This window comes from Diaporthe batatas (assembly GCF_019321695.1).
Source record: "Diaporthe batatas strain CRI 302-4 chromosome Unknown Contig00003, whole genome shotgun sequence".
In the NCBI taxonomy this organism is placed as follows: Eukaryota; Fungi; Ascomycota; class Sordariomycetes; order Diaporthales; family Diaporthaceae; genus Diaporthe; species Diaporthe batatas.
The window spans coordinates 608,754-624,180 of NW_025408550.1; the positions used below are offsets into that span (position 1 = coordinate 608,754).

The following is a 15,427-nucleotide window of genomic DNA, read 5'->3' on the forward strand; positions in this document are numbered from 1 at the left end:
GGCAATCCGTACGAGCAGCGGAGCCCGTTTCAAATGTTTTCCTGGTTCGGCTGTAGGGCTGAGAAGGGGAGGCAGCGGGGCCGGCGTGGTGTGGGTTCCAAAATAGCACCCGTCGAGTCGGTGGCCCCTTTGATCTGGGAGGGAGAGTTGTCCCCGGATGCCCGGGTGTGGGTCGGATGGTTTGCTGGGCAGGACCACCACGCCTTTTCCTACTGACTCTGACTTGTTTATTATACTCTGGTCACCCAGGCCCTGCTTTTTCCACACAAGCCGAGTCTCTTGTTTTTGTATTCCATTTCTCTTCTAGTTCAAGCGGTTGTTTGTTGCCTGCCTATTCGCTCATTATTCCCAAAGGCAATGTTCACGGTCTAAGTACCAGCACACATTCATTTCTTTATCATCACGATCACTACTAGTCATTCGTTGATTTTCAATTCAGCAACATGCACTCCTCACTCTCCTTATACTACCTCTCCCTCGGCCTAGCAGCAGCCGCCACCTCGCCCTACGCCCCGACGACAACGTCCTGCCCCAGCGGGCCCCTGGTCCGCAGCGGAAACACAGACCTCAGCGACAGGGAGGAGGCATACCGCGTGGCCCGCAAGGAAAAGGCAGACGACGCCCTGGCACAATGGCTAGACAGGCAGAGCCCGGGCCTCGGCTCATCTTCCGGCAGCCTGCCCGCCCTCGCGCTCTCCATCTCGGGCGGCGGGTGGCGCTCGTTCCTCACGGGCGCGGGGGTGATACAGGCGATGGACGCGAGGGAGCAAGTCACCAACAATAACAACAACACCAACACCACCACCACCACCAGCTCCAACAACGCGGCCACGAAAGGCCTCCTCCAGGCCATGTCCTACCACGTCGGCGTCTCGGGCGGCGGCTGGCTCGTCTCCTCGTGGGCGGGCAACGGCTTCCCGACCGTGACGCAGCTGGCCGGCGACCTGTGGAAGCCCGCCTTCTCGCACGGCCTCGAGGCCCCCGGCGGCTGGGAGGCGGCCAGGGGCGCGTACGCCGACATCGCGGCCGACGTGCGCGCCAAGGGGGACGCCGGGTACCCGACGTCGCTCAACGACCCGTGGTCGCGGCTGCTGTCGTACCAGCTGCTGCCCGGGGACCGGGGCGGCGCCGCGGTGCGGCTGTCGGACGTGGCGGGGTTTCCCAGCTTTGTGGGGCACGACGCGCCGTTCCCCATCATCGACGCCAACGGGGTCGATACCAAGGCCGGCCGGTGCGGCCCCACCGACAACGGGACGGTGTGGGAGTTCACGCCGTTCGACTTTGGGAGCTGGAGCGACGGCGTCGCGGCGTGGATCCCCGTCGAATATCTCGGGACAGGTGCCAACGACACCAACTGCACCGCGGGCTTCGACAACCTGGGCTTCGTGCTCGGCACGGGGTCGAACCTCTTCGGCAACCAGGCGTGCGTCGAGACCGACGCGTTCGGCGCGGCGGAGAAGGACGTGCTCGACAAGCTCGCGGGCGTCCTGCACGCCGTGGACGAGAAGCTCGACTTCGCGCGCATCCCGAACCCGTTCAGGGGGCTCGACACCGGCGCGCCGGGGGCCGGCGGCCAGGCGAAGGAGGTGTTCCACCTCGACGAGCTGTACCTCGTCGACGGCGGGCTGGGGCTGCACAACGACCCCGTCCAGCCGCTGCTGGAGCCCGCGCGCAACGTGTCCGTCATCGTGCTGAGCGACTCCTCCGCCGACGAGGACGACTTCCCCACGGGCGCGAGCCTGGTCGACGCGTCGTGGTACACCAAGAACACGTCGCGCATCGCGGCGCGGATGCCCACCATCCCGCCGCGAGACACATTCCTCGAGCAGGGGCTGAACAAGCGGGCCGTGTTCTTCGGGTGTGGCGAGCCCGAGGCGGTGACAATTGTTTACCTGCCTAATGTTAACTACACGTACCAGAGTAACCTGCCGACTACCAAGTTCCAGTATGACTTTGACGTCACCGAGGGCATGATCGCCAACGGCGGGGCGACGGCGACGCAGGATGGGGAGGAGGGCTGGGGGCTTTGCCTTGCGTGCGCGGTTATGATGAAGGAGGAGGGGGCCAGCTTGCCGGATGGGTGTGGTGCTTGTTTTGAGAAGTGGTGTTATAAGCCTGAGAGCACATTGCCGTCGAATTCGACTGCGCCTGCAAGTGTGGTAAGGCGGGCGTCGTTGAAGGCGCCCAGGTGGTAATACGAGGAAGGGTTAGTCAGGATATCCTAATTGAATTGGATTGTATCAATCGCATGGCGATATGAATCGCTGGTCTCACTCACATCGATCCCAGTCTCCAGGTGAACATGTGTCCGAGAAGTGACTTTATCGTTGTTCACTCGGGTCTTGAACACCGTAAAATGGTTATTACGCAACCTCGATATCTGGAGGAACCTTGCATCGTTCATGCACGTCGCTCCACTCTGAATTCGATGTTCCATCCACATACCCACCTGAGTCCTTTCGATCATCGACATTCTGGCAGTTCGTCCTCCTATACGAAACATTTAAAGTCGACCTCGACATAGACTCCGAGTCGGGAGTCAGCACATATTCCGACTGGGTGATCCAAACGACCTCAGCCATCACTTTCTCCGTTTGTCTTCTCCTATGGTCAGTATACCGTCGCTTGCTAACTCTGGGGCTCCAGTGCTTCTCTGCCTTTATCAGCCGATCCAATCAGGGCACATATCATACGACGAACCTATTCCCATGTAATTACTCTGCTTCAGCACCGCCGACGACCATTCCTGTCGGGAAACCCAAAGGCTCCTGTCATCGTCGGCCAACACGCAAAATGAGCACACCAAAAGCCTTTGAGGTCCTGAAGGCCCGCTTGTGCATGCTGAGTCTCCTCACAGGGGCCTGCAAGTGCCTCTTCGGCAGCTGCACTTCTCTCCCAGGGGTCCTGCCCCCCCTCGCCCTCGTCATCTACACAACCAGGGAGCTCATAAAGATCAACGGCGGCGCGCGCCAGCCCCCCGTCCCGACCCCGACCCCGACACCAGATCTCGCGGCCGAGGACGAACGGGATGAGGTCTCCCACATTGATGGCAAAATCGCTCCCCCAGAAGACGAGGTAAAGAAGCTGGCGCAGGCGCTCGACCGGGTCGAAGGTCTGCTGGAGCACTACGGCGACATGGTCGAGCGGACGGGGACCAGCTGTGTCGAGGCCTTTCGGCAGATCCACAAGCAGCACAGCGACCAGCTGAAGCGATACACCGATTTCCGCAACGAGTACGACGACAAGCTCGGGTCCGTCGGCGGCGCCCTGGACGCCCGCCGGCACGAGACCGCAGAGGTCTCGCGGACGGCCGCGCAGAACTACAGCCTGCTGTGCGACCTCATCGCAAAATACCAGCGGGCCGTCGAGGAGAACCAGGACGCCGCGAAGCAGCACATGGGCTCCGTCAGCGACGTGCTGCTCGGCCAGGACAAGGCGATCGCGGCGGCGCGCGAGCACGTCACGCTGCGCGTCGGGGAGTTCCAGGCGCAGCTGGAGGCGCAGGAGCGGGCGGCCGAGGAGAACAGGGGGCTCGTGAGGGAGTATGGCGCCGATGTTAACAGGGTGGTGTCAGACCATGCACGGCTCGTCGGCGAGTACCAGGCCGCCCTCGAGGGGGTGGTGTGTCTCAACACGGCCAACCGTGTGTTCTCGCTGGTGCGTGTCCCTTATGGCTGGGAGACGCTGGGGGATACCGCCGAGGACGTCGAGGATCACGGGGGGGCTCGGTCCGGGGCGCAGCCAGCTACTGCCACCGCCACCGGAAGCATGGTCGACAACGTCCAGGAGCTATCACGCACATTCAGGACACAATCCAACCAGACCGCCAACACCAACAAGGCCACGCCCCAGGAGACGCCAATGGAGCAAATGCTAGCCGACATGCTTAGCCAGGTCCAGGACACGGCGCGGGCGCAGCGCGCCGAGGAAGCGGGCCAGCTCCGGCAGGCGCAGGCGGACATCGAGAAGCTGCGGGCGGACCTGGGCGAGATCGAGGAGTTCCGGCGGGTGATCCGGGAGCGCCAGGAGGTCGAGGAGCTCCACCAGCGGCAGACTGAGATGTTGAAGGTCTTTGAGGATGACCCCGAGCGGTACCACCGGGATGCCAAGTTCCGCGCCGAGGTGGGCGAGATCAGGGGGGCGGTCGAAGAGCGCCTCCGCGGGGCCCGTGGTGGTGCCTCCTCGCCTGGCGAGAGTGCCAAGCCGCAGCAGCTGTCTGAGACTGTCTGGTTTAGTTGACGTGACCGCATCTCAACCTCGAGGTCCACCGTGGCTGCCTACTGATAACTAGGGCGATGAGGACGACTTCTCGCTGAATACGTCAGATCACGGCGAGGGTCACCTGCTGAACAACGATGTACACATCTTCAGGGCTGTTAGCGAGGATTATGGCACAGAAATGAAGAGGGGAAGCGCATGCTACTCGGGAAGTAAAAAAGGCAGGGGGGAACTTTGTGGAAACATCAGAAGAAGCAGGATGAGAGGGCCTCTAGATGTGCATTTGCAGGACACGGGTGGGATTACTATTGGTTGCCAGCAATGGGCTACGGCTGTAGAAGGCCCAAGTGCATCAATCTGTGATCATTGTCGATTTTCCCTTTGATTTAGAATTCGCTTTGTGTGATGTCCAGTCCCTCGTCGATCCATCTTGGTGGTGCTCGGGTTGTGTGGTTCACTTGCTTGGGTGAAGACAGACTCGGATCACGCAGTCGATGTGAAACGCGAAGGCTAATGTCACTGCAGTTTATGCTTCCCAAGAGGTCTCCGAGGCCGGACAGTGCTGCTTGTCGTGGATATGATTGAAATGGTAGACTGGCAAGTATTTGTTCAGGGAGAATGAGGGCAGTGGGCGCAGATCACGATGATGTCAGACAGTTGGCGGGGTGGTCCCTTGATATGTACATGGTGGGGCAGCTCCCACCCAGCAGCTCCCCTCAGCTCCCTCGACCGCAACTGCGGTACCCACCCAAGCAGCCGCCAAGATGGCCTTGGGTTTTCCCACCACTCGCCGAGCAACCAGAAGCTGGGCAAACAGCGACAAACGACAACAGCTCTCAAATATCTCTCTCTCTGTACAGCAGCTTCAACCTACCCCGCCAAAACCAAAGACAACGAAAACAAACCACGCAAGAAACACCACACATACCCCGCCAAACACAACCGCAAGATGGAGGCCGCAAAGGAGACACTCGCATCCGCAGTCGAGCAGGTCAAGGCCGCCCTCCAGACCCACGGCGAGCGCCTGCCCCAGACCCTCAGCGACGCCGGGCTCGTCCCCGGGCCGGCCGCCGAGCTCATCCCGGAGGGCTTCCGGCCGCGGACCAGGCTTGAGGTCTCGTACGGCGACAAGGCCGTGGAGCTGGGCAACCTGTTCCGCGTGCGCGAGACAAAGGTGCAGCCTGTGGTCTCGTTCCAGCGGGAGGTATGTATACGTGTGTGTGTGTGTTCGTTTGGCTCAAGCTTTACTGACCCCCAGCGCAGGCCGACGTGGACCACAAGACGTCCTACACGCTGATGCTGGTCGACCCCGACGCGCCCACGCCAGACGACCCCAAGTTCGCCTTCTGGAGGCACTGGGTCATCACGGGTCTCGAGCCCCTGGGCGGCGCCGGCGACGGCAACGTCGTGGCCGCGACCAAGCCGGCTGCGACGGCGTACCACCCGCCAGGCCCCACGAAGGAGTGAGTAATCAGTCTTCCATCCGGCATCCCCCTTCCTGTAGACAGACAGCCTCACGCACGCCCGCCTAGAGCTCTCTCTCTCATCTGGGGAGGGTGGGAGCCCGTATACAGTGTATCTATGTCCCCATGTGCTGACACCCGCCGCTCCACAACAACAGGTCAAAACCTCACAGGTACCTGTTCGTCCTGTTCCGGGAACCCGTCCACCACGGCCTGGACCTCAAGCCTGAGGATGTCGGGGGCGAGGAGTTCACCCAGCGGCGGTCCTTCAAGCCCGTCGAGTTTGCCAAGAAGCACGGGCTGGAACTCGTGGGTGTGAACTGGATGAAGGTTGCTGCTGATGATTGGGAGTAAGCTGGTGTGGTCAGTCAGTACTATGGTCGGCTCTGAATAGAGTGAATGGGCAAATAGTGTGGGCATACTGCGTGCGCAGTGGGAACAATCTAGACGATAGCATTGCATAGGTCAAATTCCACACACGGTTCCAAAACTTGGATGAAGTCCATTCACTGGTCCATTCACCCACACTGAACCAAACCTTGTCCGGACCTGCTCTGACTGTGTATTGCCAGGCCTGAACCAATAGCAGAAGAGCGTTCTAGACGGACTGCAGAGTCGGGATGAAATTGTATTGTGCCCTCGCGCTCTGAGTGGTCGACACAACAATACAACAACCTCCAGCGCACAATACAAACCTCACAATACGGAGCCAGCAATTGTCGTTGAACAGGCGGCAGCAGTTGGAAACGTCCCTCTCAAGACTATTTAATTCCAGGCCTCCCCCAGCCAGAACTCTGATCCTCCGACTTCTCAACCAGACCCAGGTGCCAGCGAACCCCAAGATCTAGTCTTATCACTTGAGCAGAGGCTCGAGACATTTGATCAGTTCGTCGCCTGGAGATCGCAGCTCACAGCCCTGCGATCGTCACACCTCTCTCTCTCTCTCTCTCACACACAACCATTTCTTTCCATCCCCGAGACCAGACCCATCCATCCACCATGGATTGGTAAGTCAACACTACCCCTCCCACAACACCACCTTGCCAAACAAACATCGCGCTGACTGACATCCACAGCTCCGGTTCCTCCAGCTCCTCCTCCTCCTCCTCCTCCCCCAAGGCGGCCGCGCCCGAGGCGGCGTCCACTTCTCCAACGACCATGGGGGACCTGGACGCCTACTTCGACCGGCTGATCCTGAAGGAGCTGGACCACTTCCGCGCTGGGCCGTCATCCCCAGCCAACAACACCATCAACAACACCACCGCTGCCCCCGCCAGCCCCGACACTCCCGCCACAGAGGTGGCGGAGACAACCGCCTCGCCCCCCGTCACAGGGCAGGCCGGGCCAACAACCCCCACCGTCCAGGCACGTCCCGCAGCCGCCGTCGAACAGGCTGCCATCCACTCGGCGCCTGTCACGGCTCCTGCCCCCAAGGCCGCCGCTCCCCCTGCCGACCATCCCGCCGAGGATGGGAAAGCCACAAAGCAGGTGGACGAGCCCGAGACCGCGACCAGGACCGTCGCCACAGCCCTCCCGGCGGCGGTGGCCCAAGAGCTCAGGCTCCTGACCATCCCCAACAACACGCCCCGCCAGAGGCACAACAACGGCGCGCGGACCCAGCGCGTTTACCGCCTGGCCGCCAAGCTGGGCGTGTCACCCGGCGCTGCCCGCTGGGTTCGCGGAGCGAAGGCATACGCGCAGCCGGCCATCCCGGAGTCAACCGTCGTCAGCAAGTCCGTCACCGAGTACAACCAGTTCCTGTACGACGGCGGCGACGACGACGACAAGAAGGTGGTGCTGCGGATGCCGGGCGGGTGGAAGCGGGACCTGGTGCGCTCTCGGCCGGCGTTCCTGGGGGTGGCGGTGATCGACGGGTTCCTCTGGCCGCGGTTCAGTCCGAACCTGCCAAGGGGGATGACCACGGATTGGGGTGAGTTAAGCCTTTCTTTGTCCCTGAAACAGAACTCCAAATCCTGCAGAAGCTGACAATCATCACAGAAGAGCAGGGCTTCGTTGAGTTCAACGAGGTCCGCTACACCACCCCGTTCGTGGCGCGGGAGCCGCGGCCAGCCGTGAACACGGAGCGAGAGGACGGGATCCTGATCCGGCTCGACGAGTAGAGGCTCGTCTGGCCGGGCTCAGCCAATCCTCCCTTTTTTCAGCGGTGGCCAGGATGACCCGTTGGAACCCGCGATCTGTCCCGGGGCTGGTCAGCGGCCACACCAGAGCTCCTACTTCCCAGAGGCAACAACAGACCTCGTGCGCTGCCCGGATCTCAGCTCGACTTCTAATAAGTGGAGGGTGGTCTGGACGGGGGGAGGCTCTGGAGTCTGAGCAAGGGCTCAGGAGAATCGTCGCCGACCCCAACGGCGAGCGCGGCAGGAAGATTGCCAGTTCGACCCTGGACAAGAAGAGGGCAGAGATGAGCAATGACGGCAAGCAGACCGGCTGCCACACGCCTGGCGGGAAGCGGGCGGGGCTGTCTGACGCTGGGCCCGGGGGGTGGAGGGGGGTTGGAACAGATGGGCTGTGTGTGCGGCTGGCGGGTCTTCCTGATAATAGTGGACAGGATGAAAATAGACTCTCCTGCCGCGGCACATAACATCCAGACATCGTCCCCTGGCTAAAAAAAAAATAAAGGCGGATTCCCAATCTCAAACAATGATGACAGTGAGCTGATCGGTGAAAATGCTAGTGAAGATGCCGTAGGTCTGTCTGGAACACCGCAGCTCGACCGATCGGTTGGTGGTGACAGGGCAGGTGCCGTGCCGCAGGACGTGGGCAGAGCGACCCAGGCTGGCGTAGTATCTGAGTCCACTAAAGAAAAGTCCTCTGATCCTCAGCTAGCTGACTGACTGGTGATGCTATCGGATGTGCCATGTTGAAACTACCTGCCTCTGCTTGATTGTGAAGGGGCTGGCTCGCCTTTGCAAGGGCCGAGCTTCCAAGACAGGGCACTTGGTCCCACTCGAACCCCACAGGTAGTTGCCTCGTCCTGCCGTAATTCAAAATCTTCGTCAGCAAAAGGGCAAGAGAAGAGGGTCAGAAAGTTGAAAGTCACAGCCCCCAGGAAGACGGGGATCATGTAGCGGCCGGCCAGTAGTCCATGGTAAAAACGCCTGGCCGCAAGGGGCAAGGCGGCTCCCAACTCTGAAAGCCCGGGAGACAGGCGGCGGGCATCAGCGGCATGTCGTGGTGCTGCCCCCTGGAGTTGAGCTGATGGGAACTTGGGACATGTGACACGAGGCATGTTGCGCGGTGGGAAGGAGAAGTCATTTGAAGCTTGATTCGAATTAAAAATAGCATGCAAATATGTCCGCGCCGGCTCTGGTCTGCCGACATCCACATCCCCCACAGCGGCGTCCAAGCACAGACGCACGCCCCCTAAGCGCGCGAGATGTGCTGCCCCGCAGCCTCCTCCTCCTGCACGGTGGCCCGCCCGTCCTTCTCGGCAACGTGGTGGGCGCCGCTCTCGCCCTCGGGGACGCCGAGCATCTGGGCGCCCTTGTCGACGTGGTTGGCGCCGCCAAAGAGGACGTCGATCTCCTCGAGGGGCACCTGCTTGGTCTCGGGGACGAGGAACCACACGAACGCCGCGAGGACGATGTTGATGGCCATGAAGAAGAACATGCACTTGAGCCCCTCCCGCTTGAGGAACAAGGGGAAGAACTGGTTGAAGACGGCCTGCGCGACGTTCTGCATCTGCGAGCACATGCCCACCGCCTGCGCGCGCACGTTCATCGAGAAGATCTCGGACGTCCAGATCCACACCGTCGCGCCCCACGACGGCTTGTAGAAGAAGATGAAGAGGAAGAGCAGGAACACGATGCTGATGCCCACGGGCTCCGACTTGGAGTCCGTGCCCGGCGTGGTGAGCCCCACGACCGACACCAGCATCGTGCACACGGCCATGCCCAGCGCGCCGACGATGAGCAGCCAGCGGCGGCCGAAGCGGTCGACGGTCCACACGGCGTTGAGGGTGAAGAGGATGCCAAAGGTCGAATTGAGCGCGTTGATGAGGTTGATCTTGGCGTCCGACTTCCACACCTTCTTGTAGATGGCCGTCGAGTACGAGTTGAGCGTGCCCTGGCCCGTCAGCTGCTGCCCGACGTTGAGCACGCACGCGAGGTAGATGCGCTTGCGGACCGACGGGTCCTTGAACAGCGCGCCGTAGCCCGACGAGATGGCCTCCTTCTCGTACTCGATCGCCTCGCGGATCACCATCAGCTCCTCCTCGACCTGCGCGTCCGTGTCGCGGATCTTGGCCAGCGCCGCCCGCGCCGCCTCGATGTTGCCCGACTTCTTGATGTGCCAGCGCGGCGACTCGGGCTGGAAGGGCAGCAGGCAGATGATGATGGTCGGCACGAGCGCCTGGAAGATGACGACCATCTTCCAGTCCCACTCGCCGAGCTTGGCGCGGTGCAGCGAGCAGGCGTAGTTGATCCAGTAGGCGATGAAGGACCCGACCGAGTAGAAGGTCTGCCAGAAGGCCATGATGTAGCCTCGGATCTCGGGGGGCGCCACCTCATTGATGTAGACGGGGCCGGCAGCTGCGTGTGGCGTGTTTGTTAGTTTGATGATGCCGTGTGGTGAGGGGTGGGGTTCACTAACTCAGGGCCATTCCCTGCCCCATACCAATGATGACACGACCTGCCATGAAGCAGCCGAGGCTGCCCTTGGGCGTGAAGGTCTGGATCATGGTGGCGACGATGGTGAGGAAACACCCGATTCCCATGCCCCAACGACGCCCGAGAAAGTCGGCCTGGCCCTTGTGTCAGTTTGGAGGCCACCGAAATGCTGGGTGGATGTGGCTTACAACTGGACCTCCGATGAACCAGCCAGACACGATCGCACCAATGGCGTACACCGTGTTGATCAACCCAAGCAGGTATTCGTCATCTTCCTTTCTCAGGCCGAGCCAGGCCAGCCAGTTGGGCGAGCCCTGGACCGAGTTGAAGGTGGAGGCATCATAACCATAGAGCACCATGCACATGGCTGCCACTATGGAGATGTACCTGTGAAGAGACGACGCCGGTCAGACTTTACTTGACTTCCTCTATATGGGTTGGCTTTTTGGGGGGGGTGGGGGGGTGGGGGGGGCAAGGTGGACGTACCAATTGTACATCAACTTTTTGGACGGCATCTTGGCTGTCTGTGCAGGCGGTCGACCGACCTGCTGTGTGTTGTCTGGGGGAGAGGCAACAGTAGGAGATGACCCAGAAAATGCAGGTCACCAGCGTCGAGGTTGTCAAGAAGCAAAGGGATGAAGAGAGCAAGGCGGGCAAGGCAGTGGTGGAGGTGGAAGGGCGCAAGGCATTTATGTATGCACGAGAAACGGAAATACATGCAGAAATATCTGTCTCCTAATGGAGAAGCTGGCTGCACGCCAACACCACCCACCCATGCCCAAGGCTCGCGAATGGAAAGCGCCGAGCAGGTGCAACACAATGATAAGTAGAGGGTCCATTTTTCCAGGGCCGCATGGCCAGTCACAAGGATCCCCTCGCGGCAGACTGGAGGCGATGGCATGGAGCTATGCCCGGTCGAGGTGGTCGGCTAGCCGAAAGCTTAACAAGCTTGTCCACGGGAGCAGAGGAGAAACGACACAAAGATGGATCTCGAGCTTCACCGACCAGGACCAGTTGCCCCGGCCGGGGATTGTTCGTTCCCCACGGCGGAGGAGCTGGCAGGCGCTGGTCCTGTCCTCCCCAGCTCCCCCGTGATTCCAAAAAGACCGGCTCGTGTTTTTCCCCAGGTTTACACCCCTTCCTGCCCAATACCGTCTGGGGTCGATGCGGAGAAACTTTCCGGGGTTGGATTCCACCAATCGTGTCGATACCGCGAGTGCCGGGATGGGGGTCCTAAGGAGAACTTCTTCTCATCCAGGTCATCCTGCAAGGCATGTCCCGCGTTGGACAATTTGGACCCCGACAATTCGAGCGCCTCTTGCTGCCAGTGCCACGCGGCGAGGCACGAAGGAGCAGGTGCTGCAATGCTGCATGCCCAGGCGCATCATGGTGTGTGCAGCCGCAGCTGATAATGCGGGTTGAAGCTCGCCCAGGCCGGAAAACCGGCAGCGGGAGGGAGCATGGCCCTCGGCGACCCTGCCCTTTTCTGCCTTTTGGGGGTTGATACCACCGCGTGCCAAGAGTGTCCATCCCGCGAGATCTGCGGCGATCTCTACCATCCGAGGTGCGGGATGCAGCAGCCTCTCCGGGCATGTTGTGAGGACGGGAATAGGCCATTTAGCTCCTCGAGGAAGGCCTGGGAGACGTCGACGTCGATGCTGCACTCTTGACCCGAGGTTAGCGTCTGCCCCAGAATCTGAGAGATTTCTGGGAATCTGGCGGGGAGGTGGGCCCTGGCACTTCCACCGGGGCCTAGAATTGCTGGGGAAATGGAGCTGCTGGGGAAATAACGGGGGCCTTTATCTCGAGGAATCCGGGGCTTACGGCATGTGATATGTCAGTGGACGCCCGTCGGTGGGGACCAAGAACCCCCCGCAAGATTAAACAGTTGACTCCAGAAAATTGCGGTCCGGGTGCCTTTGTTCGTGGCCCTCAAATGAGTTGTCGTTGTTTGTTAGGCGAGCCAAGATGCTGCCCAGGCGTCGAGAGGATCCAAGGTTCGGTTGAGCCCCAAGTGGCGCGGCGGGAGCGCCGCCACGGCCCACGAGTCAGTGTTGGCAATGCTTGGTGAGCTTGTCCAGCTCGGAAAGCAGCCCCAGGCCTTGGCCATCTAATCAGCCAACGTCCGCAGGAACAGCCCTCGCAGACTGACTGGTCGTAATTTGCAGGCCACTGGCAGAGCATGAAATGATGCTCTGTAGACGGCCCCAAAGTGTGATTGCTGCTGTGTCATTCATTCATCCACCCTGCTCATGACGGTCGTTTACCCCGAAGTGATGTCGAATCCGCGTTCGTCGTTCTGGCCGAGCGACGAGTCAATGGCCTGGCCTGTGGGATGAACCAACCGCCACTCGATGGCAGCCTGCGCACCTCGCCATCCACGAGGTCAAATTCCACGGTCGCATTCCGCACAGCCGGCTCGACTAATAAAAGAAACGGCGACCTGTGACCCGTCCATTTCGTGTCCCGGCAGCTTGGGTCGTCGCCCTGGATGGCGAGCCAGATCACCATTAGCGCATCCAGAGGGCGAGGGCTGCAAGGACGAAGGGGATGTTTCCCTGGAGCTAGCTGACTAGCCCGGGCAGGCCCCCAGTCGCTCCTGCCCAGGCTGGTGTGGGCAAAATTTCCGCCAATGAGGAGAAGCTGGTTTGATGGCCCGTGCGCGCTGGTGACAGCTGTGTCGCGTCAGCTGGGCCGCCATCGCTCCAGATGCCTACAACAGGCGCGCTGCCAACGACCTTGGTTAGACTTGTCGCTTATCAGGGCTTCCCTCGAATTCATGCCGAGTTGGTCGACCCAGAGAACTGCGGATCGATGGGGTCAGCGCCACGCCCAGGTCCACTTGCAAATATGACGGAGCCCGGCTGCGACTGCTGCTGTTGCGTGGTGTTTGGGTCGACGAGGGTGTGTCCCCGCCGCGGTGCGAACCAGCTGGGCCGTTGAGCTTGCTGGAGCCGTCGAGGTGATCGTCATCGACCTTGACAAAACCTTGACGCCCTCCCGCCACGGCACACAACTTAACTACGACCTTCCTCGCCCTGGCGTGCATGCTCTCGAGGCTCATCAGACCATCGCCGTGTTGTCCCCGCAGCAGTGGTGGTGATGACGGTCGGGAACCATCTGCCCCGTGGGCAGGTGCCATGGGACGAGCAGCCCGTTCGCCCGCACGATCCCTTTCGTCGGCCAGCACATCGATCCCATGGAAGAACGCAACCAAGGCTGAGGATTTCCAGAGAGGCTGTCGGGAATCCTGGCGACGTTCTGGGATCGAGGCTACAGCAACCAACAAGACCAGCGTGAGTATCACCAGCGCTGCTGGCAGTATCAGCCAGGGCCAGTCCACCTGTACGCAGACCGTCGTCTGAGCCACTGTCCCTGCCACGATCCCGGATCCATTCCTATACGCGTTCGAGCCCACCGCACGCATCCGGTTGCTGATCGCGACGGCGACCCTGTCAAAGTCGGACGATATGGTTTCCACGGTAGGCCTGCCGCCGCGGAACATTCCCCCTAGATACCAAGGGTCGCAACTTGTTTTTTTGCTCCACTGTGAGTAGCAATGTGAAGTGGCCCCGTATCCACCCGAGGTGAACATTGGTCCCAGGAGGCCCTTCATGATCCAAGGTACGTTTGACCCAGCCCTGAAGACGCATTCCAGTGGGGTCTTGACCCTCTGGCCGTCCAGGATAACTGTAGTATACTGCCTCCCTGGGGCGTGGGAGACTTGACTGATATTCGATATGTCGTAGGCTTTTGTGTCGACAATACAGGGTAATTTCAGCATCATTGTTTCATCGTTGCGGACGTCGATCTGGTAGCCGGGGGGGAACGTGTTCGTCACCGTCTCCTGCAGTATCCCGTTGCGCACGCGGCTGGTGTAATCCCTCACGCACAGCCCAATCGAGCAACTGAGAACAGTCAAGTCGGATTTTCCAAGCCATGGTAGCTGCTTCGGGTGGCTGTTGCAGCCAGCATCGCCTCGCAAGTCGCCACCGCGGTTCCGAGGGCAGGCGGACCAAATAAAGGACAGAAAGGTGGAGTCGAAGCGTCCGGAGTGAGACGACTGGCAAAATGCTAGCTGGGTGGCATAAAGTAGTTGATACCAGGCATTATTCGAGATTGTCCCGTTTACCACATCAAAGTTGAGCTGACAGGACGAGTCCTCCCCAGGGATTGTGTAGTTCACACCAGATGCCTCAAACTTCCTAACACCGTCCTCGTACGTTCCCTGCGGGCCGTATGTCTCTTCCACGTCGGATGTTATATCGACACACGAACTGCAATATCCGAGAGATTGATGTTGAGGAAAATCGCAATAGCCTGTTGGACAGTCGAACGGCACCGTCTTGCTGCTGTTTTCCGCGCCAACAATGCCTTGCATGGCCGCGGTTATCAGCTCCAAATCAGGTGATACGTCATTATCGTCCATGGCCAGACCAGAGCCCACCCAACTTGCAGCGGCCAACGATGCGCTCATGTTGCTCAGCGGGCGCCGGCAGGCAGTCGACTTGATGCTCTGCTGGGTGAAGGGCCCTATCGCCGCCGATAACAGCAGTATGATGGCGGCACCCACGGCGAGATAACTATACCCTCCGCATCACCGGATTGTTAGCACTATACTGGACACCCTATTATCGGGCATCCGAGACAGGATGGCAGTGGACTACTCACGCCCGAGGCTGCCACACAAAGCGGCCCGCAAAGGAAATTGCCCCCATTATCCCTCTTGATGCCGCATCGTAGTCTTCAAGGTCTTGCAGGGGGTGTGGCCGGTCAAACCACAGCCACTTGAGCTGGCTGATCACTGCAGGCTTACAATGTGAACTCGTCGCCCAGATCTGAAGCTTTGAGGGACACGCAGAGATGTTGGGCTGTACGTACGTTCTGATAAGATGAACCCCAATTGGGCAATTATAACGGTTGTAAATAGTGAGAGAAGTGAGTTGATATTGATGTTGTAAGGCCACTCGGGCTGCGTTCGGTGATTATACTTTGCCAACGTCGCAACAATAGCTGCTTAGAGACCCACCGAGGTCACTATCGAGAGACCTTCCCATTTCCAGTCCCAAAGAAAATGAGCACGGCGATGGCGCGGGGGCCTAGGTAAACTCCCCTCCG

General features: G+C 60.3%; 5 protein-coding genes across 5 annotated transcripts; 4 read left to right on the top strand and 1 right to left on the bottom strand.

The window, feature by feature from the left end:
- Positions 1 to 443: 443 nt before the first annotated feature.
- On the top strand, positions 444 to 2,195 carry KVR01_002116 (uncharacterized protein; the record flags this gene model as incomplete). The annotated part of the gene is made up of 1 exon (XM_044791578.1): positions 444 to 2,195. One exon carries the CDS (start codon positions 444 to 446, stop codon positions 2,193 to 2,195), a length of 1,752 nt encoding a protein of 583 aa, XP_044647131.1.
- A 598-nt stretch (positions 2,196 to 2,793) lies between these two features.
- On the top strand, positions 2,794 to 4,239 carry KVR01_003048 (uncharacterized protein; the record flags this gene model as incomplete). The annotated part of the gene is made up of 1 exon (XM_044782239.1): positions 2,794 to 4,239. The coding sequence occupies one exon, from the start codon at positions 2,794 to 2,796 to the stop codon at positions 4,237 to 4,239; it is 1,446 nt and encodes a 481-aa protein (XP_044648063.1).
- Positions 4,240 to 4,953: 714 nt separating this feature from the next.
- Positions 4,954 to 6,171, top strand: KVR01_002617 (uncharacterized protein). Its single transcript, XM_044788321.1, has 3 exons — positions 4,954 to 5,422; positions 5,482 to 5,681; positions 5,840 to 6,171. Exons 1-3 carry the CDS (start codon positions 5,168 to 5,170, stop codon positions 6,033 to 6,035), a joined length of 651 nt encoding a protein of 216 aa, XP_044647632.1. The 5' UTR covers positions 4,954 to 5,167; the 3' UTR covers positions 6,036 to 6,171.
- A 509-nt stretch (positions 6,172 to 6,680) lies between these two features.
- Positions 6,681 to 7,801, top strand: KVR01_002197 (uncharacterized protein; the record flags this gene model as incomplete). Its single annotated transcript, XM_044789238.1, has 3 exons — positions 6,681 to 6,688; positions 6,758 to 7,611; positions 7,680 to 7,801. 3 exons carry the CDS (start codon positions 6,681 to 6,683, stop codon positions 7,799 to 7,801), a joined length of 984 nt encoding a protein of 327 aa, XP_044647212.1.
- Positions 7,802 to 9,065: 1,264 nt separating this feature from the next.
- On the bottom strand, positions 9,066 to 10,824 carry KVR01_003776 (uncharacterized protein; the record flags this gene model as incomplete). The annotated part of the gene is made up of 4 exons (XM_044787632.1): positions 9,066 to 10,231; positions 10,293 to 10,443; positions 10,498 to 10,696; positions 10,796 to 10,824. 4 exons carry the CDS (start codon positions 10,822 to 10,824, stop codon positions 9,066 to 9,068), a joined length of 1,545 nt encoding a protein of 514 aa, XP_044648791.1.
- Between the last annotated feature and the right edge of the window lie 4,603 nt (positions 10,825 to 15,427).

What these genes read in the sequence shown, in the direction of transcription:
- KVR01_002617 (XM_044788321.1), top strand. Translation starts at nt 5,168, where the DNA reads ATGGAGGCCGCAAAGGAGACACTCGCATCCGCAGTCGAGCAGGTCAAG. An exon ending in TGGTCTCGTTCCAGCGGGAG is followed by an intron (nt 5,423 to 5,481) that starts GTATGTATACGT and finishes CCCCCAGCGCAG; the next exon opens with GCCGACGTGGACCACAAGAC. An exon ending in CCGCCAGGCCCCACGAAGGA is followed by an intron (nt 5,682 to 5,839) that starts GTGAGTAATCAG and finishes CCACAACAACAG; the next exon opens with GTCAAAACCTCACAGGTACC.